This window comes from Vidua macroura, chromosome 30, assembly GCF_024509145.1.
Source record: "Vidua macroura isolate BioBank_ID:100142 chromosome 30, ASM2450914v1, whole genome shotgun sequence".
In the NCBI taxonomy this organism is placed as follows: domain Eukaryota; kingdom Metazoa; phylum Chordata; class Aves; order Passeriformes; family Viduidae; genus Vidua; species Vidua macroura.
The window spans coordinates 2,484,553-2,509,075 of NC_071600.1; the positions used below are offsets into that span (position 1 = coordinate 2,484,553).

At 54.3% G+C, this 24,523-nt stretch overlaps 2 protein-coding genes and 2 pseudogenes across 2 annotated transcripts in view; 2 read left to right on the top strand and 2 right to left on the bottom strand.

The window, feature by feature from the left end:
* LOC128820667 (uncharacterized) overlaps positions 1-24,523 on the top strand; it is a 2,212,279-nt pseudogene that overhangs the window by 1,366,134 nt on the left and 821,622 nt on the right.
* The window catches only part of LOC128820669 (uncharacterized), a 1,091,286-nt pseudogene that overhangs the window by 365,734 nt on the left and 701,029 nt on the right, over positions 1-24,523 (bottom strand).
* The window catches only part of LOC128820751 (olfactory receptor 14J1-like), a 102,697-nt gene continuing 82,274 nt past the window's right edge, over positions 4,101-24,523 (top strand). The window contains exon 1 of the mRNA XM_054001580.1: positions 4,101-5,465. Coding sequence (XP_053857555.1) covers positions 4,106-4,870 — 765 coding nt within the window. The 5' untranslated portion in view covers positions 4,101-4,105 and the 3' untranslated portion in view covers positions 4,871-5,465. The remainder of the gene's footprint in view (positions 5,466-24,523) is intronic.
* LOC128820694 (olfactory receptor 14J1-like) lies at positions 18,044-20,040 on the bottom strand. The gene is made up of 2 exons (XM_054001508.1): positions 20,027-20,040; positions 18,044-18,999 (listed from the first exon to the last, which is right to left on the bottom strand). Exon 2 carries the CDS (start codon positions 18,974-18,976, stop codon positions 18,044-18,046), a length of 933 nt encoding a protein of 310 aa, XP_053857483.1. The 5' UTR covers positions 18,977-18,999; positions 20,027-20,040.

Sequence of the window (24,523 nt, forward strand, 5' to 3'; positions counted from 1 at the left end):
CTCAAGGCATCACCACCAAACCAGGGGAACACGGACCAGGCCTGGCTGGCTGGGCCTCCTGGGGACCACCTGCCCACCTTGGCATGTCGAGGGCTGCTTCTCACCTGCCCTGAAGCACTGGGGCTCTGGGCTTTCCTTCCTATGGGAGAGAACTCTCCTTCTCCTCCATGGGCCATGGCCAAAACTGGGTTTCCTCCTCCAAAACTCCACACATCCAATGATTGCTCCCAGGCAAAAGCTGCCAGGACCAACAGGGCTGGGTGCCCGTGGCCTCATGGGGATGCCTCTCATCTGCTTTCCAAACACTGGGGCTTGGTGCTTTTCTTCTAATGAAAAGAATTGTCCTTCTTCTCAAGGTGTCTGAGGTCGAAATTGAGATTACTTCTCCCAAATTCCTTATATCCAAGGATCTCTCCATGACAAAAGCTGCCAGGAAGAACAGGTCTGGTTGGCTGAGCATCCCATGAGCCACCTCTTTCTTCTTCTGCCTTTGAAACACTTGGGCTCTGTGCTTTCCTTCCTATGGGAAAGAACAGTCCTTCTCCTCTGGGTGTCCATGTCTGAAATTGGGATTCCACCTCTAAAATTCCCTATATCCAAGGGTTGCTTCCAGCCAAAATCTGCCAGTACTGTCAAGTCTGGCTGGCCTTGGCCTCTGGTGGCTGCCCCTGCCACACTGGGGCTCGGTTCTTTCCTTCCCATGGAGATCCCTGTGACACTGTGGGGAGCTCATGGAACCAAGGGGATCCTTGTGGCACCCCTGGAGCCCATGGAACCAAGGGGCCATGGTGACACAGCGGGGCTTCATGGACCCAGAGACCATTATGACTCTGTGGGGCCTGATGGAACCATGGAGACCATGAGGACCCTTCAGGGCCTCGTGTCACCAAGGGGGCATTGTGACACCTCAGGGCCTCCTGGGAGCAAGGGACCATTGGGACACTGTGGAGCCCCATGGAACCAAGGGAACATGGAACAGGTCTGGCTGGCTTGGCCTCCCAGGGGCCACCTGACAGGTCTGGCTGATGTTGGAATGCCAAGAGCTGCTTCTCATCAGCTCCAGGAGCAGTGGGGCTCCGTGCTTTCCTTGCTATGGGAAAGAGCTGTCCCTTTTTTCAGGTGCCCATAGCCAAAATTGGTACCCTCCCTAAAAAATTTCCTATAGGCAAAGGTATCTCTCAGAAAAACCTGCCAACTCTGGCTGGCCTTGGCCTCTGGTGGTCACCTCTCATCTGCCCCTGAAACAGAGGGGCTCTGTTCCTGCTTTCCTATGGAAAAAACCCAGCCTTCTTGCCAAAGACCATGGCAAAAATTAGAATTTGGCCTCCCAAATTCCGTATATCCAAGGATTGCTCCCAGACAAAAGCTGCCAGGACAGACAGGTCAGGCAGACCCTGGCCTCTGGTGATATGAGCAGAATGTTTTCATTTGCAAACACCTTGGAGAGGGCCCAGAGATCTCCCAGGCTGGATTTGCAGGCCTCAAGAACCAAACACATATATGGAGGCTGATGTGCCTGGGCTCAGTTGTGAAGAGACTGAGGACAGATCAGGAGTGGCCTGGCAGGGCTTGAAGGGTGGATTCAGAAATGGTGGAGCTTTTCTCCATAGTGGGAAACAGCCAGAGAGAGAAATTGTACCAGAAATGCAACTGGTGAAATCCAGACTGGACTCAAGAGGAGAAAGGAATTTCCTCCCAGGGCAGGGCTGTGGTGCAGCACGTCCCCAGAAGGAGCCTGGAGTAGCCCAAGGCTTTGTTGGGCAGGCAGAGGCAGGCAGGAGGCAGAGCTGTCAGCAAAGGAAGGGGCCAGCCAGGTGGGGCAGCCGGGGGATGAGGACAGCCTGCAGGGACAGAGGCGCAGGGCAGGGACACCGTAGGACAGCCTGGGCTGCAGAGGGCACAGGCATGTGCAGCAGCTGCAAGGCCCTGACAGAGCCAACCTGTGCAGCACTTTGGCCGTGGCTGCTGGCCCTGGGCCTGAGGCCACCAGGGGACAAGTGACCCTTGCAGCCCTGGGGCCTCAGTGCCTCCTTGTCCCTGCTCAGCAGCCTGGCAGGGGCCGCCCCATGGTCCTGCCCTTGGCATTGCACATCCCCACATGCCAGTGCCCATCCCGGGAAGAGCCCTGAGCAATGAGGGAGGGACAGGATCTGCCTTGCCAGGGGCCGGGGCTCAGCCTTGGCCCTTTGCATTCCTGAAACACATCCAGGTTTGCTCAGCACCAAAGACACCTTTCCCTTGCTGTCCCCACCTGTCATCAGTGCCTCCAGTGTTCTGCTGTACCTGGAACCTGGGGACACTTTCTCAGTTGTATCCCTCAGTGGGACCCATTAAAACTTCAAGAAACTTTGGAGTTTGATTCTGACTTTTAATTCTTGAGAAGTTTTTTGAACACTCTCTCAGGGACTGAGTCTGATGTAAACAACATCAAAGCCCCAGAGGGTCATTAAAGTCCTGGTGCTGTGTCTGTGCTGCTGAGCTGGGCTGGGCTCCTGGCACAAAGACAGGTCCTGCCAAACCAAGCAGAGCTTCAAAAAGACATTTCTCCTGAGGAGCAGCTCCTCTCCCAACCCAGCAGGGCTGAGGGTGCTGCCTGCCGGCACCTGAAGGCAGTAAAGCCGACAGCGGCTCAAAGCAGCTGGAAGGACAATTCTGAACTCATTCATGGAAAATCTTCACCACTTCTGACACCGTCAGTCTCTGGCTGCAGGGATCTCCTGAAGCTGACCCAGGACAGGACTGATGTGACTGTAAGGATGGCTCTGCTGCCGTTTCTGGTTTGGGGAGGATGTGCTGCAGAGCGGGGCTGCCCTGGGCACCGTCAGAGGGACAGGGCAGGAGGGCTCCTGCTGCCAGGGACGGCTACAGGGGGTGAAGCTGGGGCTGCAGCCAGGGCGGCCCAAGGCTGTCCTGCAGAGCAGCTCCTGCAGCCCTCAGGGCTCTTGGCCAGCCCAGGGGATGTGCCACCTGCCAGGACAGCTCTCAGCCTGCCTGGCAGCTCCCCATGGACTGTGCCGGGGAGAAGTTGGAGGTGGAAGGAGTGACCCCCCCCATCAGGGCAGGTTCCTCCTGCTGTGGAGATGGTGCAGCATGGCCAGGGCTGCTGTCAGCTTTCTCCTAAAGGGAAGGGAAAGGGGCTGTCAGGTTTGTCTGTGTCACTGAGACTCCTGCACTGTCACCCTGGGCATCAGCAGATCTGCCTCAGATCTCCCTCAGAAAGTGCCTCCTCACCCTCCTCTAGCTACGGACAGCAGCAGCAGCACCTTGGCTTGCAGCATCTCTGTTTGTCTGCCCTGCCCTTAAGGCCCTGCTGCAAGGGAGATGCCCCTGGAGTGCCCTGTGCTGGGAGGGGTCTGCAGGGCAGAGCTGAGCCCCAAGGGCAAGGATGGGCTCTGGCAACACTGGCAGGGACAAGGCTTGGATAGAGAGAAACAGCTCCCAGTAGGCACAACTCCAGGCAGCAGAGAGGCAGAGGAACCTTGGCTATCCCTTCCTGTTCAACAACAAAGAAAAAAAAATGAGAGAAGTGATTAGGGAAATTTATTTTGAAATTGGAGCTATCAAAATTCCACTTTATTTTTCAGGGATGTTTTAAGTTCAATCACCCTGAAATAAAGGAGGTGAAATAAGCAAAGTGCACCTGTGTGGGGACCAGCAGGTCTGACTGCACTGGGGCACAGGAAGCCCTGTTCTCCCTCTGGGCTCCCCACTGTTCAGGCTGAGAGCAATGCTGAAGATAAGATCAGGCAGTAACTCAGCAGCAGAAACATCAACTCAAAAAAAAAAAAAAAAAAAAAAGAAAGCTTAGTGAAGTTCCCTCACAGGAAGAGAAGTAATTTTAAAAGGATTCCAAATAAAATACATAGGACGGACTCAAAGAAATTGGCCCTATCTTGTCAATGCCTTTTTTAACATTTCACGATGCCCAGAGTGAAGAAATGTCCAACAGCAGCTCCATCACCACTTCCTCCTGCTGGCACTGGCAGAGACGCGGCAGCTGCAGCTCCTGCACTTCTGCCTCTTGCTGGGCATCTCCCTGGCTGCCCTCCTGGGCAACGGCCTCATCATCAGCGCCGTAGCCTGCGGCCACCACCTGCACACGCCCATGTTCTTCTTCCTGCTCAACCTGGCCCTCAGCGACCTGGGCTCCATCTGCACCACTGTCCCCAAAGCCATGCACAATTCCCTCTGGGACACCAGCACCATCTCCTACACAGGATGTGCTGTTCAGCTCTTTTACATTATGTTCTTCATCTCAGCAGAGCTTTCCCTCCTGACCATCATGTGCTATGACCGCTACGTGTCCATCTGCAAACCCCTGCACTACGGGACCCTCCTGGGCAGCAGAGCTTGTGCCCACATGGCAGCAGCTGCCTGGGCCAGTGCCTTTCTCAATGCTCTCATGCACACGGCCAATACATTTTCCCTGCCCCTGTGCCATGGCAATGCCCTGGGCCAGTTCTTCTGTGAAATCCCACAGATGCTCAAGATCTCCTGCTCCAAATCCTATCTCAGGGAATTTGGGCTTCTTGCTGTAAGTGTCTGTTTAGGATTGGGATGTTTTGTGTTCATTGTTTTCTCCTATGTGCAGATCTTCAGGGCCGTGCTGAGGATCCCCTCTGAGCAGGGACGGCACAAAGCCTTTTCCACCTGCCTCCCTCACCTGGCCGTGGTCTCTCTGTTCCTCAGCACTGGTTTATTTGCCTACCTGAAGCCCCCCTCGATGTCCTCCCCATCCCTGGATTTGGCAGTGTCAGTTCTGTACTCGGTGGTGCCTCCAGCCCTGAACCCCCTCATCTACAGCCTGAGGAACCAGGAGCTCAAGGCTGCATTGAGGAGACTGATGACTGGATGCTTTCAGAAACATTAAACTGCTGACCATTTTCCGCAAATCACTTGTAATAAAACTCAGCTTTGATACTTCTTGTTGGTTTCATTTTGGAAGTTCTTTTTCCTTTGTTTTAGGTTTTTCAGATTGTCCACAAAGAAATGTCATTGTTTGTGCCATTTCTCATTTTGTTTGCCTCCACCTTCCCTGTGGCCACAGACTGTGTCAATGAGGGGCTGCGCTCTCGGTAGCTTTAAAGGAACTCAAGGATCTCCCAGCAAAGTTTTCTGCAGAGATGCCCTTTTGTTGCCTTCTCTGGAGCTGCAGCAGCAATGTCTGTGTGCAGAGCTGGGGGCAGATCAGTGCTGGCACAGCAGCTCTGGACCTGCTGGCCACACCATTCCTGATCCAGGCCAGGAGCCATTGGCCTTCTTGGCCACCTGGGCACACGGCTGGCTCATGTCCAGCCTGCTGTCCATCAGTCCCTGCAGGTCCCTTTCTGCCTGGCTGCTCTCCAGCCCCTCTGTCCCCAGCCTGGAGCGCTGCAGGGGTTGTTGTGGCCAAAGTGCAGGACCCGGCACTTGGACTTGTTAAACCTCACCTTGTTGGATTTGGGCCCTGGATCCAGCCTGTCCAGGTCCCTCTGCAGAGCTCTCCTATGCTCCCATAGACCTACATTCACATCCAGCTTGGTGTCATCTGCAAAGATGTCCTTGGTTCCAACAGGCCCCTCAGTGTCACAATGTCCCTTTGGTTACACCAGGCCCTGCACTGTCACACTAGCCTCCTTGGTTCCATGGGACCCCAAAATGTCACAATGGACTCCTTGGTTCCATGGGGCTTCACAGTGTCACAATGTTCTCGTTGGTGCCCCAGTTTCACAGTGGCCCCTTGGTTCCATGGGGCCCCAGGGTGTCACAAAGGCCCCATGGTCACATGAGGTCCCACACTGTCACAATGCTCTCTGTGGTTCCACAAGTCCCCTCAGTGTCACAATGGACTCCTTGTTTCCACAAGGCCACACAGTGTCACAACGGCCTTCCACATTCCTTGAGGCCCCAGAGTGTCACAGTGGCCCCTTGGTTACACAAGGTCCTGCAGTGTCACAATGTCCCCTTGGTTCCGTGAGGCCCCGCAGTGTCAGAACGGCCCCTTGGTTCCACTGGGCCCTGGACTCTCCCAATGCTCTCCTTGGTTTCGCAGTGTCCAAATGGTGAAACCCCTGGGTTCCACCAGGCCCCGCAGTGTCACAATGGCCTCTGTGGTTCCACGAGGACCCAGTGTCACGGGGGACTCCCTGGTTCCATTTGGCCCCAGAGCACCACAATGGAGCCCTGGTTCTGTGGGGCTGCACAGTGTCACTCTGGTCCTCTCAGTGCCACAAGGCCCTGCAGTGTCACAATGGCCCCAGAGTGTCCCAATCATCACAGAATGACAGAATCAAACAGGCTGGAAAAGACCTTGGAGATCATCAAGTCCAACCAATGCCCTAATACCACCTTGTCACGCAGACATGCCACTAAGTGCCACTGCAGAGGGACAGTGACTCTGCCACCTCCCCCCTGGCCTGCCCATTCCAATGCCCACTCACCCTTTCTGTGAAGAACTTCTTCCTCTTGTCCAGCCTCAACCTCCCCTGGTGCAGCTCAAGGCTGTGTCTTCTTGTCCTGCCCTCCAGCAGATCCACACTCACACCCAGCTTGGTGTCATCTGCAAATTTGGTGATGGTGGGCTCGATCCCCTCACCCAGATCATCAGTGAAGATGTGAAACAGGACTGGGCCCAGCACAGATCCCTGGGGGACAGCAGCAGGGACTGGACACCAGCTGGATGCAGCACCATCCCCACCACTCTCTGGGCCCAGCCTCCAGCCAGCTCTTCCATCTCCCAGCCAGGAGGGAACCTGCCCAAGCCGTGGGCTGCAGCTTTTCCAGGGAATGCTGTCAGAGACAGTGTCAAAGGCTTTGCTGAATTCCAGATGGACACATCCACAGCCTTTCCCACATCCACAGCTGGGTCACCTGGCTATAAAAGGAGATCAGGTTGCTCAGGCAGGACCTGCCCCTCTTAAATCCACGCTGGCTGGCTCTGACCCCTCGGCCATCCTGTGGCTGCCCTGTGATGGCTCTCAAGGTGATCTGTTCCAGAACCTTGCCGGGCACCGAGGTCAGGCTGACAGGCCTGGAGTTCCCCAGATCCTCCTTCCAGCCCTTCTTGGGGATGGGCTCACACTGGCACCTCCAGTGCTCTGGCACCTCCCTGCTGAGCCAGGACTGATGGGAAATGATGGAGAGCAGCTTGGGGAGCTCATCCACCAGCTCCCTCATCCCCCTAGGATGGATCCCATCCCATCCCATACACCTGTGAGCATCTGAGTGGCTCAGCAGGTCACCAGCTGCTCCCTCCTGGATTACAGGGGGCAGTTCTGCTCCCTGTGCCAATCTGCCAGCTCAGGAGAACTCTTGTCCTGAGGACAGCCTGTCCTAATGTTGAAATTTAATGCAAATAAGGTGTTAAGTACCTCAGCCTTTTCCTTATCTTTAGTTACTCTATTCCCCACTGCATCCAATAAAGAGTAGAGGTTCTCCTTATCCCAGGTTTTTCTATTAATTTATTCATAGACACATTTATTATTATTTTTCACAAAAGTGGCCAGGTTAAGCTCAAATTGAGATTTCATCTTTTTCCTTTTTTTCTGCATGACCTAACAACATCCTCAAACACTTCCTAAGTTGATGCACCCACTTCTTCCCTTGAGCTCCCACAAAAGATCCATGGGCAGCCAGGGCAGTCATTTTCCTCACCAGCTCATCTCTTGCCACACTGGGACAGGCTTCTCCTTCCCCCTTAAGATTACTTTCTTGAAATGTGTCCATCCTCTCTGGACCCCTTCGTTTTTAAGGGCTGTTTCTGTTCATATTCTGCATTTTGCTCACATATTCATTGATTGTCCAGGACTAAACACACAGATGATAATCATTTCCCCAAAATCATTAACATATTTCCCCTCCCCTTTACCCATGCTCTCTTCTGTCCTGGGGGTCTCTCTGGTGGTCCCTGGTGGTCGTGGACCCCAATGTTCCCATGGGCCTGGCTGAGCTGGCAGGACACTGAGGCTGGTGAACTTCCAGCTCCCCTTCTCACACAATGGGCATTGTGTGGTTTCCATAGGCCTGGGGTTTTGGAGAACAAGCTCCAGGTGTCAGCTCACCTGGTGGAGACAATTTATCATCTGGTAACATGAGGTCACAGGGTGGGCTATGACATGACAGAGTGGGGTATGTGAGGTCATCGAGCATCTACAGCATCACAGACTCTCTCTGCGACATCACAGAGCCAGCTGTGACATCACAGAGTTGGCTGGAACATCAGAGACCAGCTGTGTGACATTAGAGAATGGGCTGTGACATTGCAGACCAGGCTGTGACATCACAGAGCAGGCTGTAACATCACAGGGGGGCTGTGTGAGGTCACTGGGTTGGTCACTCCACCCCAGCTCCCCCTCACAGTTTCTCCCAACAAGTCCAATGCTGTTCATGCCCAGCGGGGTCCCTGTCCCCCGCTATCCCCCCGGCCCACCTGGAGCCACAGCCTCCACCAAAGGATGTTCCACAGGATCCACCCCAGAGCCTGACACGGAGAAAAGGGGCCAGGGCTGTGTGACCAGGACATCAAGGATGTGGATTATCCAGGTCCCTGTGGCCTGGGTTGGGTTCCCCAGGGCAGGAAAGATGTCTGGCAGCTGGAGCAGGGTGAGGGAAGGGCCTCCAAGGTGGGGCTGGAGCCCTTGGGCTGTGAGCAGAGGCTGAGGGAGCTGGGCTTGTCCAGCCCGGAGCAGGGAAGGCTGAGGGGCTCCTCATCCCAGCCTGGCAGTGCCTGCGAGGAGGGGATGGAGAACACAGAGCCAGGCTCTTCACCAGGGGGCCTGGTGGGAGACAAAAGCCAATGGGTGGAAGGGGAAAGAGGGGAGATCAGCCAGTCCAGGAGGAGATGAAATGAGTCAGGCTGGTTTCAGCATTTCCTCAACACCAAAAGCAGCCTGACCTCCCTTCTCCATCCACCACTGACAGCTTTGCAGATCAGGAATTGTTCAGGCTGTCTTATACCCACTTTAGGATGAGCATCCTGATACAAGAACTTAATTGTGTTTATATCTATCACAGAGCCACGTTTGTCTAAAATCAATTTTAGTATGGAAATCACTTGTGGATGCTGGACTCATCAGACGCTGCTGGGACGTTGCACATAGCTCAGAGAAGAGTGTGATTGTTATTAAATTGTGTCCTGTTCAACCGCGGTCTGTTGGCCATGAAGAGAAACTTTCTGTGCCTCTGAGTCTCACCAGTTCCTGACTCCCAAAGGACACAAACCTGATGAGTTGTGGTTCCCCTGACTCCAGTGCTGGCACCTGGAGCTCCCTCCATCCCCAGAGCAGAGCTGCCTTGTCCCAGAAAGTCCCTGGCAATGCAGGGATGAAGGAAACAGGACAGGCTGTGGGGATCAGGGGGCAGGGCAGGGCCAGGGATTTGGGGTGGTTGTGAGCCCAGGGCAGGACCCGGCCCTTGGCCTTGGTGAACCTCATCCCATTGTCCTGGGCCCATGGCTCCAGCCTGTCCAGATCCCTCTGCAGAGCTTCCTGCTCTCCAGCACAGCCACACTCCCACCCAGCCTGGGCTGACCTGGAAATGACTGAGGGTGCCCTCGATGGCCTCGTCCAGATCAGCAATAAAGAGATTTCACTGACCTGGCCCCAATCCTGAGCCCTGGGGACAGCCCTGGATGTGACTCCATTCCTCAGCTGCTCTGAGTGCCAGGGGTTGGATGAGGGAAATGGTGGGGAGGGGGTGGGGACAGAGTCTGATTGATTGTCAGCCATGAAGGGACTTGATTTTCATATCTGTTCAAACTGCATTAGGAGGTGCTGGGGGTCAATATCAATCGGACATTGCTGATGTCAAACTATAAACAGGAAAAGAACAATTCTCTCTGCACTGTTTTCAATATAGTATATTCACTTGGAATACACTTCTGAAACCTGACTAATTAACCACAAAAGAATTGAGGACTTGAATTATTCCCAAGGGCTTTTCTTGTCTTGGGTGTTTTGAACAGATATTTTTGAGCTTTTACCATGGAATTCCTGAACTGAAGAGCTCAAGAAAGAAGAGGCCTCTGGAGTAGGAAAATTCATCAGCAACCTCCAAGGGGCTGAGGATCCATCCCCATCAGAGCAGCAATGAGCAGAAATGGGCAGAGCTTTGTGGCTGCCCCAGCTCTGGGATGGGCCCTGGGCCTGGAGCAGGAGCAGCTCTGGAGGGCCCCAAGGCCGGGGCTCTTGTGCTGGCCTGGGCAGATGGGATGGCAGCAGGGGCTGCAGAGCTCTCAGCAGCTGAGGCCGAGGGGAGCAGGGCAGCCAGGGAGCCTCCTTGTGCCTTGGGCAAGCCCCTTCCCCCATGGCTGGGGCTGAGTCCTGGCTGAGCTGCAGCTGCTGCTGTGCCCTTGGCAGGGGCTGAGGCCGTGGGGCCAGTGGCCAGAGCAGCCTGGCCTGAGCAGAGCTGTGGGGCCAGAGCCGGCTGGGCTGTGCTGGGGAGAGGCCCTTGGTGCTGCACAGAGCTCAGGGCAGCTGGCAGAGCTTGCAGGGAGCTGGGCTGGGCTCCAAGAGCCTGGCCCAGAAACCATCAGTGTCCATCTCAGCCTGGCTGAGCGTGCAGGGGCAGGACTCAGCCCAGGCCTTGTGGGGCAGGGCCAGCGCCTGTGCAAGGCATTGAAAACAGGCAAGTGCCCGAGAGAGGAGGCTGCTCTGTGCCCTTGGGGGCATGGACACAGCAGGGAGGGGGCCCAGGACATTTGTCAGCACCAGCCTCTGTCCCCAGCCCTTGGCAGCCCTGGCTGCTGAGCCCAGCTTTGGCCTGGGCTGAGCTTGGCTGTGGCCCAGCTCCATCCTGCTGCGGGGCTCAGGGCCTGTTCCCGGCCATGGCCAGCCCTGGCCGGCCTCTCTGCTGGCCCAGAGGCCGGCAGAGCCCGGGGCAGGGCTGTCTGTGCAGCCCCACAGGTGCCACGGGCTGGGCAGGAGCTGGCAGAGGCTGCCCAGCAGGGAGGCCATGGGGCACAGAGCCCCAAGGCTGCCGTGGGCACCACGGCACAGGGGCCGTTCCCAGCCGCAATGCTCCTGTCCTGGGCTGGGCCTGCACAGGGGCTGTGGCACCATGGCTGGGCCAGCACAGGGCCACCAAGGGGCCACGCAGCCGCTGCCGGGGCTGGCAGCAAGGCCGGGCACAGACAAGGAATTGCTGAGCGTGGCCTGCGCTGGCCAGGGCTGACTGTGCCAAAGGCAGAGCTCAGCTGCCCTTGGGGGCTGCAGGAACACTCAGGAGCCCAAAGAGCCTCCATGGCTGTGCTGGAGACCAAGGCTGGAGCAGGGAAATGCAGGGCTGCTGCGCCATGGCGAGGGCATGGAATTCCAGCACACACCTCAGCTCTCTGATGATCCCGGCACCGTGCTGGGCCCTGTTTCAGCCTGGAGCAGAGCAGATGTTGATGGCACAGGAGCCCTGCGGGGCTGGCAGGGACCTGCAGCTTGCAAGGTGCTCTGCTCTCCCTCAGCTACTCTCTGAGAGATGCAATCCCAGCTGGGCACCTCAGGGCACAAGTGGCACTGCCTGTTCATGGGCACACAGCTGATGTCTGCCTGGAAAGGGGCACAGGTTTTAATACCTGTACATTTCATATTATACAAGCACATTTTATTATCTGGGTCACTAGAGTACTTTTAAGAAACAGCAATTTTTTTTCCTCCAGGAACAGGAATTTCTTGGAGGTGTAGTGATGGCAGGAGGAGAAATACTGATCCTGCCTTCTACTTGTGTCACCAATATCCTGTTTATTATTTCCTCTCCCTCTTCCTTCAGCTGTTTCCAGCTCTCCTGTTTACATGGCCATGTCTAAGGCCATCTCTTCACTAGACCAGGTGCATCTTTGTACTTCCCTTTGCTCCCTGATTTCCTCCTCCAGATGCTTTCTGCTCATTCAAGGGTCTCTCAACTGACTGGCTTCATGCTTGGAGCTTCAGGGAATTGCCCAATCTTTCTGAAGTTCAAATAATTATCACATTATACAACATCCGAATTGTGTTTATATCTGTCACAGAATTATCTTTTCTTATGTCTCTGTCTAAAACTGTTCCTGTACAGAAATCCCTTGGGTGTGGGGAACATGTCAAATGCTGCTGGGACATCACAGAGAGCTGAGGGAAGAGCTGTGATGGTTATTAAACTGTTCAAATGTTCAACTTGTGTTTGTTGGCAAGAAACCTTTCTGTGTCTCTGAGTGTCACCAGGCCCTGAGCCCAAAGGACACAAACCTGATGAGTTGTGGTTCCCACTGCAGGGACACTTGGACCTTGGCTCTGCACAGGAGAGCTCTTCATCCACTTTCCCTCTTTTCCTCTCTCTGGGCATGGAGGGAGCTCCTGACTTCAGCCTGCGACTCGTGTGTGCAAAGAGCAAATCTGGGCAGAATCGGGGCAGGGAGGGTTTGGGGGCACCTTGGGATCTGTACTGGGCACAGAAGGTGTTTTCCATTGCTCTGAGACTGTCTGCTGTGCACAGTGGATTTAATAGCCAGCAGAGGAATGGCTTTTGCATTGGATGGAGCTGTGCCTTCCCTTGGCTTTATTGGCTGACAAGAAATGAACATCCCTCTGTGTCTCGGGCAGCTCCTTCTCCAGGGAAAGCAGGTGGGAGTCGGAGCCAAGGAGCTGAAAGCTGCAGGTGCAGCCTGGGCTGGAGGGAGCTCAGATTTGCACAAGGCTGCTCTGAGTGCCAGGGCTTGGATGGGGGAAATGGTGGGGTGGGGGTAGGGACAGAGTCTGATTGATTGTCAGCCATGAAGGGTCTTGATTTTCATATCTATTCCAACTGCATGAGGAGGTACTTGGATTTAGAATGAATTGGAGATTGCACATATCAATGTATAAACAGTAAAAAAAAAAAACAATACAGGACTTAAAAAATCTTTCTCACTGTCTTTTTAAATATAGTGTATTCACTTGCAATAGGCTTCTGAAATCTGTCTAATTAACCACAAAAGATTTGAAAACTTAAATTATTCCCAGAGGCTTGGCTTGTCAAGGTGTTCTGAACGTTAATGAGCCCTGGGACACTGAATTCCTGAACTGAAGAGCTGAAGGCTGAAGAAGCCTCTGGAGCAGTAAAATTCAGCAGCAGCCTCCAAGGTGCTGAGGATGTCAGCAGCCCCCACTGAGGCCATCCCTGCCCAGAGACCGTGGGGGAATGGGCAGACAAGGAGAGCGTCCCTGGGGCTGGGGCAGCAGAACTCAGAGGCACCAGCGGCTCCAGCTGGGAAATGGAGTGTGGGATGGGGCTGTGAAAGCCCTGCCTGGGCTGTGCCAAGCAGGACACACAAGCCCTGACCCCCATCACCCAGACAACTCTCTCAAGGAGACATTTAAAAGGAATTAGAATTATCTGTGTACTCTGAATTGGATGCACTGGAGAAATACCAGCAAGAGATTCTCAGGAGCTCAAAACAACAAAACAGACTTTACGGGGAACTTTAGAAAATCAGAGCAACTTTGGCAAAAGGTTTAATATGACATTCAGTCAACAAAAAACAGTTTTCAATGCATTAACTTGGCCCATTCAACTTCACAAACTCTATGCCTGTTCAAATTTAAGTTAATCAACATTTGCAAGAGGACAGAAGTAGAAGTAGACACTGAAAGAGAGAAAAATAAGATCTAGAGAAGCACACACAGAGCTACCAACTCCAGGCCCCACAGTGTCACGTGATTCCTCTGTTCCATGAGGCCCACAATGTCACAATGGACCTTTGGACCCTGGTGGTTTGCGGTGTCACAATGGTCTCCTTTGGCTCTACAGTGTCACAATGGACCACTGATGAAACGAGGTCCCTCTGTGTTACCCTGGGGCTTTGGTTCTATGCAGCCCTGCAGTGTCAAAATGAACCCTTGGTTTGATGGGATTCCTCTATGTCAGCATGGCCCCTTGGTTTCATGAAGCCCTGCAGGGTCACAATGGTCTCCTTTGGTTGCCCAGTGTCACAATGGACCACTGATGACACGAGGCCCCGCAATGTCACAATGGGCCTTTGGTTCCATGCAGCCCTGCAGTGTCACAATGATCTCCTTTGGCTCCACAGTGTCACAATGGACCACTGATGACACGAGGCCCCGCACAATGGACCTTTGGTTCCATGCAGCCCTGCAGTGTCACAAAGGCCTCTTGGTCCCACAAGGCCCCACAGTGTCACAATGGTCCTCTTGGTTCCGTGGGGACCCCCAGGGTCACAATGGTCTCACTGGTTCCATGAGGCCTCACAGTGTCCCAATGCTTTGCTTATTCCATGGGGCCTCATAGTGTCCCAATGGTCTCCATGATCCCACGAGTCCCCTCAGTGTCTCCATGGTTCCATGGGCCCTGTGCTGGTGCATTCCCCCCTCCCTTCTCAGGTCGCCCTGAGAAATGGAGAAATTTCTCACTGAGAAATTTTGCACTGAGAAATGGAGATGATCCAGAAACATTCTCTAGCTGCTTATAGAATGAGTTGTCCACCTCTTCTTCCTGGTTGGGTGGACGATAACAGACTCCCAGTAGGATGTCAGCCTTGTTGGCCTTCCCCTTAATTCTCACCCGTAGACATTCAACTTCATCTTCATACGTTTCAATACCTATGGTGCCAAAACCCTCCCTAATATAAAGGGCCACCCCTCCACCTCTTCTCCCTTTCCTATCTCTCTCCTGAAGAGCTTGCAGCCATCCAGTGCAGCACTCCAGCTATGTGAGTCATCCCACCACGTTTCTGTGATGGCAATTACATCATAGCTCTGCTGTTGGACCATGGCCTCCAGCTCTTCTTGTCTGTTACCCATGCTGTGTGCATTGCTGTACATGTACCTCAGCTGGGCTGCTGATTTCCCCCCTAACTCAGGCTTACCACCCTTGGGCCTGCTTCCAGACAGCCCAGATGCATCTCCCTCCCCCTTCAGACCTAGTTTAAAGCCCTCTCAACAAGTTCTGCCACTTCATGAGCTAAAATTCTTCTGCCCTTCACAGAAAGATGGAGCCCGTCTGGTCCAAGCAGGCCAGGTGCTGTAAAAGTTGCCCGATGATTAAAGAATCTGAAATTCTGCTGATGACACCAACCTTTGAGCCACTCGTTGATAATGTGAGCTCTCCTCTTGATTTCACCATTTTTCTCAGACTCCAAAGGGACTGAGGAAAAGACTGTCTGTGCCCCTGTCCTATTAACCACCTGACCCAATGCCCTAAAGTCCCTTTTAATTGCCCTGACACTTCTCTTTTCAATCTCATCACTGCCAGCCTGGAGTATCAGCAGTGGGTAATAATCAGAGGGCTGAATCAGCCCAGGCAGTGTCTCAGTGATATCCCGTACCCGGGCCCCAGGGAGGCAGCAGACCTCTCTGTGGGGTGGGTCTCGTCGACATATGGGGCCCTCTGTTCCCCTCAGAAGGGAGTCACCCACCACGATTACCCTTCTTTCCTTTTTGATGTCAGAGGTGGTGATCTGTCTCACAGATGAATCATAACTGGGAGGCTCACTGGACAGATAATTTTTTCTAAACAATCTGGCTGACTCTCCAGATCCAGGGGATCATACCTAATATGAAGTGGCACCTGGCTTGGGAGGGGCGATTGGGAGGAATTTTTATTATTACCTCCCTCCTCGAGTAGGTACCCACTCCCACTCCCGTTCACCAGCCAGGTATCCTTCTATAGCCTGACAGTGCGGGCATGGGAGACAGCGGGAACCAAGGAGAGCATTGCTGCCCTGCCAGACCTCATGGAACCAAGGATCCACTGTGACACTGCAGGGCCTTCGGGGACCACGGTGACATTGTGACACTGCAGGGTCGAAGGATCCAAGGGACTTTGTGACACCAAGGGGTCCCATGGAACCAAAGGGACATTGTGACACTGGGAGGCCTCATGGAATCATGGAGACCATTGGGACACTCTGGGGCCTCATGGAACCGTGGTGACACCAAGTTGTCTGGGAGTGTTGACCTGCTGGAAGGCAGGAGGGCTCTGCACTGGGCCCTGGACAGGCTGGATCCAGGGCCCAAATCCAACAAGGTGAGGTTTAACAAGTCCAAGTGCCGGGTCCTGCACTTTGGCCACAACAACCCCGGCAGCGCTCCAGGCTGGGGACAGAGGGGCTGGAGAGCAGCCAGGCAGAAAGGGACCTGCAGGGACTGATGGACAGCAGGATGGACATGAGCCAGCAGTGTGCCCAGGTGGCCAAGGAGGCCAATGGCTCCTGGCCTGGATCAGGAATGGTGTGGCCAGCAGGAGCAGGGCAGTGATTTTTCCCCTGTGCTGGGCACTGCTTGGGCAGCACCTCGAGTGCTGTGTCCAGTTCTGCCCCCCCCAAATTTAGGGAGGACATGGAAGGGCTGGAGCGTGTCCAGAGAAGGGCAACAAGGCTGGTGAGGGGTGTGGAGCACAAGTCCTGTGAGGAGCGGCTGAGGAAGCTGGGGTTGTTGATTCTGGAGAAGAGGAGGCTCAGGGGAGACAAGGCAGTGTCAGGGCACAGGTTGGACTTCATGATCTCCAAGGTCTTTTCCAGCCTTGCTGATTCTGGAATCATCTGAAACCACCCTTGGAGCAGTTGCAGGAGGAGCCCTGGGCCTCCTCTTCAGAAGCTGCAGCAGCCCAGGTCCCTCAGCTTCTCCTCACAGCCCCAAAGCCCATCCTGTCAGTCCTGCAGAGCCTCTGCAGCTCCTCCTCCTTGCCCAGAACAGGGAGCCCCACAGGCAGACACAGCAGCCCAGATGTGCCCCCCTGGCCTGGGCTGCCTCTGGCAAGGGAGCAGCACGAGGCACTGCAGGAGCCTGCAGACAATTCCTGCAGCACTTGTGGGATGATCCTGCTCCCCAAGGGACGTTCCCATGGTGCCAAGGCAGGAACTGGAATGGGGAGTGGGGCCAGAGAGGAAAGGGCAAACAGGGATGGGCTGTGTGCAGGGCGGGGAACAGGGCTGGGCGGGAGGAAGAAATCTGGACAAGGGAAGAGTAAAGAAAGCAAAGGTGAAGCCAAGGAAATGCTCAGGGCAGTTTGGGGGTGGCTGCCAGGCAGCCCTGGCTCTGAGCAACAGCGTCTGCAGTGGGACAGGAAAGTCCCAGCTGATGGGAACAAACTTTCTGGCTGAGTGCAGAGGCCAGGACAAAGCTGAGTGGTTTTCCTGGCGTCCCCCAGGGGCTGATGGCATTTGTGCTGCCTCAGGTTCATGTCCCCACAGCAGCAGCACGGGGGTGCTCCCGCCTGCTGTGTGCAATGCAAACAGGGGCTCCTGAGCCAGCGCTGCCGTGTCTGTGCCTGCAAGGATGCGGCACCTGTGTGAGCTGGGGGAGAGGCCAGGGCTGCAGAGGGGGGATGTTGTTGGCAGCTCCATGAGGACGCTCTGGGACGCTGCCCTGGGCTGTGCAGCGCACTGGGGATGGATCAGCCCCTGCTCTGCTACTCCTTCCCGTCTCCCCCAGGGCCCTGGCAGAGCACCAGCCGTGCTGTTTGCTCCCAGCCTGCCCACGGCCAGCCTGGGGCTGCTGACGGGGGTTTTCTGTGCTGAGCATTGGCCTGGCCGTGTTCTTGAGAGAGCCTGGGCAAGGAGCCTGGAGCCCCCAGGCCCTGGCCTGAGGCGTCAGCGCTGCCCCAGCAGTGCCCATGGCCTGTCCCTGCTGCAGCCCCGGCACTGCCACCCCCAGGACTGTGCCCGGCCCCGAGAGCACTCAGGCCCTGCAGCAACACCAGGGCCACCAGGGCAGCGGGGCAGGGCCATGGGAGCAGCACTGGCAACACCAAGTGCTGCTGCTGCTGGGCACAGCTGCTGTGCCAGCACTGATCTGCCCCCAGCTCTGCACACAGACATTGCTGCTGCAGCTCCAGAGAAGGCAACAAAAGGGCAGCTCTGCAGAAAATGTGCTGGGAGATCCTTTAGTTCCTTTTAAGCCACCAAGAGCACAGCCGCTCATTGACACATGCTGTGGCAACAGGGAAGGTGGAGAGAAACAAAATGAGAAATGGAAACACAGTGTTATTTCTTTGTGGATAATCTGAAAAACCTAAAACAAAGGAAAAAGTACCTCCAAAATGAAACCAACAAGCAGTATCAAAAATGAGTTTTATTCAAAGTCATTTCTAGAAATTCGCCAGCAGTTTAATGTTTCTGAAAGCATCCAGTCGTCAGTCTCCACACTGCAGCCTTGAGCTCCTGGTTCCTCAGGCTGTAGATAAGGGGGTTCAGGGCTGGAGGCACCACCGAGTACAGAACTGACAGGGCCAGATCCAGGGATGGGGAGGATATCGAGGGGGGTTTCAGGTGAGCAATTATGACAGTGCTGGCAAACAGAGAGACCACAGCCAGGTGAGGGAGGCAGGTGGAAAAGGCTTTGTGCCGTCCCTGCTCAGAGGGGATCCTCAGCACAGCCCTGAAGATCTGCACATAGGAGAAAACAATGAACACAAAACAACCAAAAACCAAACAGGCACTAACAGCAATGAGCCCAAGTTCCCTGAGATAGGATATGGAGCAGGAGAGCTTGAGGATCTGGGGGATTTCACAGAAGAACTGGCCCAGGGCATTGCCATGGCACAGGGGCAGGGAAAATGTATTGGCCATGTGCATGAGAGCATTGAGAAAGGCACTGGCCCAGGCAGCTGCTGCCATGTGGGCACAAGCTCTGCTGCCCAGGAGGGTCCCGTAGTGCAGGGGTTTGCAGATGGACACGTAGCGGTCGTAGCACATGATGGTCAGGAGAAAATACTCTGCTGATATGAAGAACAGAAAGAAGAAAACCTGTGCAGCACATCCAGTGTAGGAGATGGTGGTGGTGTCCCAGAGGGAATTGTGCATGGCTTTGGGGACAGTGGTGCAGATGGAGCCCAGGTCGCTGAGGGCCAGGTTGAGCAGGAAGAAGAACATGGGCGTGTGCAGGTGGTGGCCGCAGGCTACGGCGCTGATGATGAGGCCGTTGCCCAGGAGGGCAGCCAGGGAGATGCCCAGCAAGAGGCAGAAGTGCAGGAGCTGCAGCTGCCGCGTCTCTGCCAGTGCCAGCAGGAGGAAGTGGCTGATGGAGCTGCTGTTGGACATTGGCTGTGGCTGCACATGGGCACCTGTTCATGGAGAAGGGACAGTGACAAGTCAGGAGAGGCTGCTTGGAGCTAAACCTGGGCCATTCCCTGCAGCCTGTCCTGCTGGGACTCACCCACCCTTGTTCCTGCTCTGGGAAAACCTTCACCCAGGTCCCTGCCTGAGCTCCAGCTCTGCTGGCTGAGTGTGCCAGGAGCAGCCAGGGCTGTGCGTGGGGGCTCTCACGGAGCCATCCCTGCCCTGCTGCCCTGGGTTTGTGGCCATGTGGCAGAGGGACAAGGCTGGATATTCAGCATTTGTCAGGGGAATCACTTCTAATGCAGAAAGAGTTGGTAGCATCTGCACTTCCAGGTCTAAAGGATGGCAGGAGTTGGTTTCAGGAATTGTTTTCCTAGCCACACATCATTCCTGCCTCTCTGAGGTCAGAAATCCCCAGCATTCCTGCTGCACTCAGAGTTTGCCACTGAGAGATGGGAGAGGCAAAGGATTCCCTGTGACTGAGGGCAAGTGAGGGGCTGTTTGGGCTTGTTCCCCCAGCACTGCTCTGCTCAGCCCCCTCTCCTTCCCTGAGCATCTCCCTGGGCCTGGACATTCCCTCCTGAGAGGTGCCTTGTCCCTGCCAGCGCTCACAGAGCCCATCCCACCCCGTGTGCCCTCGGCCCAGCCCTACAGAAACCTGCCTGTGTGCAGGGCCCTGGCTGGGGCAGGGTCTGTGTGCAGCTGGGCAAGGGCAGCTCAGGAGAGCCCTGCTGGGCCCTGCCAAGGTGATGCTGCTGCTGTCCAGGGCTGAGCAGTGGCTGAAGGCCCTTTGGGAGGCTGCCAGCAGAGAGACTGACCACCCAAAGTCACAGTTCTGGAGTCTCTGTAAATGTTCAAACATTCCTTTGAGGATCCTGTGTGTTCCTTTCAACTCAGAATGTTCTGTCATTCTGGGATTACAATTCCTCTTCTGCTTCTCTCATCCTCCTGTTGTCTATGATCAAACGAGAAGAAAAAAAAAAAAAAAAAAGCCCTTGCAACAGAGTTAGAAGAGTAAAGTAAAAAGCAGACCTTTATTGGAAGCTTCCAGGTGTCCCAGTGGGGATGAGGCTCAATCGGCTCCTGAATTCATTGATTTCTAAAGGTTGATTAATTAGGATATTTAACAGGAACATCCAACAGGGGATTCAGTTGTCCCAGTTACACACCCGTAACTCAACCCATTGGAGAAGGTCCAAGAGCTTCTTTGCCCCATTTTTTGTTATGACTGCTCACATTCTGGTCAAAAAACAAAATGTTCTTCTTGTAGGTCCTCTTCCTGATAATAAGACTATACAATATTTCAGGAATGTATTTAGACAGCTTATTGTTCTAAAATCTAAGAGAAAGGTTAGGAAATGTACTAGAGTTCATTAAGGATTATAGTTATAGACGTATATAATAGAAGTTTGATAGAGTTAATTAAGGGTTTAATAGTGTAAAGTAAGGATTATAGTTTTATAACTATATAATAGTAATTTATAGAGCTATGAATATGTAAAAATGTATCAAAATCAAAAATCTTTCTGTCACCAGCCAACTTTCCCATCCGTCTCCAAGCAGGAAATGGAAAACACTCTCAGGAAAGCTCCTGATCTTTACAGCAATCCCAGGCTTACCTTCTTTGGGAAGTGTCCTCCGGAGCTGTGCCCAGGCTGGTCTGGAGCTGGGAGCAGCCCTGCCCCAGCCAGCAGCTCTCAGCAGCAGCACCTGCCCTGCTCAGGGTGGCTCCTTCCCCCCACAGCTTCTGGCCAGCGCTGGCAGCAGCTCCCCGGGCCGGCTGAGAGCTGTCCCTGGCAGGCAGCAGAGTCCCTGGGCCAGCACAGCGCCCTGGGCTGCAGGACCCTGCTCTGCAGGACAGCCCTGGGCACTCCTGGCTGCTCTGCACAAGAGACCATCAGAGAATGTACTCACAGGGGCTGTGGGCATTGGCATGTTCCAGCTTGAGGAGATCACTGCAGGAGCTGCAGCTGCATTGTCCTGCAGCCAGAGGTTCCTGTGCCAAGGGCTGGCAGTGATTCTGCCCCAGGCACTTCTCAGCACCTTCCCAGCCCTGACTGATTGAAGCTCTCTGTGCCTCTGGGCTGTGCCCGCGCTGGCTGCAGGCAGTGCCCCAGCCCTGCTGGGCTGGGAGAAGAGCTGCTCACCCAGAGAAATGTGCTTTTGAAGCTCTGCTTGCTTACCAGCATCACCCTCTGTGCCAGGAGCCCGGCCCAGCTCAGCAGCACAGACACAGCACAAGGACTTGAATGAGCCTCTGGGGCTTTGTGCTCAGGCCCTGAACATCAGGCCCTGAGAGGTAGCTGCAGAAACCTCTCCAGAACTCCAAGTCAGAATCCAACTCCAAAGTTTCTTTGACTTTTAATGGGTCCCAGTGAGGGACACGAGTGAGAAAGTGTCCCCAGGCCCCAGGCAGAGCAGAGAACTGGAGGCACTGATGACAGGTGGGGACAAAGAGAAGCCAAGTCTTGGTGGCCTGGGGCACAGCAGGGTCTGTGCCACCAAGGGCTGTCAGGAGACACCTTGTCCTGAGGCCCTGGGGCCTCCCGGCACAGCCCCAGCCAGGCTGGGCACTGTCAGCCCCTTGTCCTGCCCTCAGCATCCCCCCCTAGCCCACATCCCAGTGGCCTCAAGGATCTGCTGGAAGGAGTCCCTGGGGAGCCTTGCTCAGCAATGGCCCTGGGGGCTCCACAATGCTCCCAGGGACTGCAGGTTTTTCAAAGGACTTTGGCTTTGGCTTTTGCCTTGCAGTCTCTGAGAGCTTTCTGCAATCATGGCCTCCAATTATCTGCTGTAATTAGTCCCTGGAGAGGCTTGGTCAGGAACAACACTCAGTGGGGCTCATCAATGCTTCAAGGTACTTCAGTTCTTTTAAGGTACTTGGTGTTTCCCTTTGGATACAGACTCTGTGAGAGGTTTGTGCAATCATGGCCCCAATTATCTGCTTTAACGAGTCCCTTGAGAGCTTTGTACTGACACTCAGTGGGGCTCATTAATACTTTGAGATACTCAACTTTTTCCAGGTACTTTGGATTTTCCTTTCCACACTGAGAGGTCTTTGTGTCTTTGAGTCTCTGAGAGGTTTTTGTGCCATCCTGGCCTCCAGTTCTCTCCTCCAAGGAGTCCATGAGGAGCCTGTGTTGGGGATGGACCTCAGTGGGTCCCATTAATGCTTTGAGACACTTTGGGCTTTTCTTCTGCCTCTGACTCCTGGAAAGATTTGTGCAATCTCCTCTCAGGCTCTGAGGTTCCAGGGCTCAGCTCCAAATGCACCACGGAGCTCATTAGGATCAAGCAAATCCTGACAAACCATGGCTCTGCCTTGATTTCCCTCTGGCCTGGGGCAGTTCATCTGGAAGTTTCTATAGTGATTTTGGTTCACCAATTTGAGATTTCTCGTCCAATGCATCAATTAGTGTGGTGGGTTCAGTGCTGGCTAATTACCAGTGCACTCACTAGAATATACTTACTCATTTCCTGCTCTGAGGTAGGATTAGGAGAAAGGCAAAGTGGGCTCAAAACTTTAAAAGTGTATAAAGAAAAGTTTACAATAGTCAGTAAAAGAAAGAGTAATAAGAATCAGGACAAAACTTTCAGAAAACCTCTCCCTACAAATCTTATTGACAATGTAAGGAGAAAAAACCTAAAATTTTCAGTCAGTTTTCCACCTCTAGAATAGTCTTTCTTCAATTCACATAGGGAGAGGTGTCTCTCTTTCATGCTATGGAGACTTCTCCACAAGAAAACATTTCTCTTGTGGCTCTCAATTTCCACAAATAGCAGCCACTCAGAAAAACTGAAATGATCAAGTCCTTCCCATTTTTTCACAGCTTTTCCCACAGCTGTGTTTATGGGCCATGTCAGCTTATGGAGCATTAGTTTACAGATGAGCTGTTTAAGAGCAAAGGTTCTCTTCATTTATTTCTGAAATCATCTTCATCTCTGGGAACAGAGATCTTCTCTCCCTGATTGCACAGGGTGTCATCACTCTGCTCTCTTTCTCTGCTCAAACTCTCATAGCATCACAGCTACTGAAACATTTGCTTACTTTAGCATGGAGGCCTTTGCTGAACAAGTCATCTCCCCATACTTTTCAATGCGTTATAGGGAAAAAGAGAGTCTGATGTATCAATTCCATCCTTCTCCATAGCTTTACCAGAGGATTTCAGCCCCAGGGTCAAGGCATCTCCTCATCCCTCCCATCTGGGACTCAACTTCCTCTTCGCTGACCTTGGTGTCTTCCCGTTGCTCCTCTGTGTGCCTGCACTTTGTCCTTTTCTCTCACTGGAGGGAGGATGGAAGCACGGGAAGAGTCAATATCTCAGGCGGGGCCTGCAGATGGTTGCGTGAGCCCGGCCGGGCTGGGTCCTTGCGGCCGGAGCTGTTTTCCCATGGAGGTTTGTGCAGCGGCTGCGCTGGGGCTGTGTCAGGCTGGGCGGCGCTGGGGGCAGGGCCAGGATCTCAGCAGCCAGGCCAGAGCAGAGCAGCAGCACGGCCGGGGCCGATGGCTTCTCCTGGCCCTGCCCGCTGGTTGCGGGCCGAGCCCAAGGGCGGCAGAAGCTTGGCCCAGCCGGCCCGGGCCGGGGCTGCTCCTGGGGCCCGGCGGATCCTGGCTGGGCCCGGGCTGGCGGCGGGGCAGGGCTCGGCAGCGGCCAGATGTCAGCAAGCGCAGCCACGGCCCGGCCCGGCCTCGGCCCCGCGGCCTCCCCTCCCCTGCCCGGCAGCCGATGGGGCCTGGCGGGCTCCCTGGGAAGGGGCCCGGCCCCACGGCAGGAGCCGCCCGGCCCGCCCCGGCCCAGACGGGGGCTGGCCCGGCCTTGGCACCTCTGTGCTGGCCAGAAGGGAAAGACACCCAGCCAGGCTTCTTCCTCTTTAACTTGTGTCTTCACAGAGGCGTGTGCAGTTTCCTTAGTGGTTTAACAGATTGTCAGTTCTCAAAGCTAATTACTGATTGCTTTTTTTGTCAGACACAGAGGAAACTGCTAGAAGCTTCCCTTAGAACTTCACTTCCGTGATGCAAAACCACCACAACAGCACAGAGCACAGAGCTCCTTTGTCCGTATGTAGTGGTCATGTGCCTGATGCCTCAAAATCCCACCTTGGGAGATCTCTGGGCACTCTCCAAGGAGTTTTCAAATGAAAACATTCAGCTCATAGTCTCAGAAAATCACCAGAGGACAGGGCCAGACTGACCTGTCTGTCCTGGCTACTTTTGTCTGGGAACAATCCTTGGATATATCAAATATGGGAGGCTAAATTCTAATTTTGGCCATGGTCCCTTGGCAAGAAGTCTGGTTTTTTTCCATAGCAAGGAAGGAACAGAGCCCCAGTGTTTCAGGGGCAGATGGGAGGTGACCACCAGAGGCCAAGGCCAGCCAGAGATGCCAGATTTTGTTCTGAGAGATACCCTTAAAAATAGGAATTTTTTTAGGGAGGGTACCAATTCTGGCAATGGGCATCTGAAAAGAGGGTCAGTTCTATTCCATAGCAAGGAAAGCATGGAGCCCCAGTGCTCCAGGAGCTGACGAG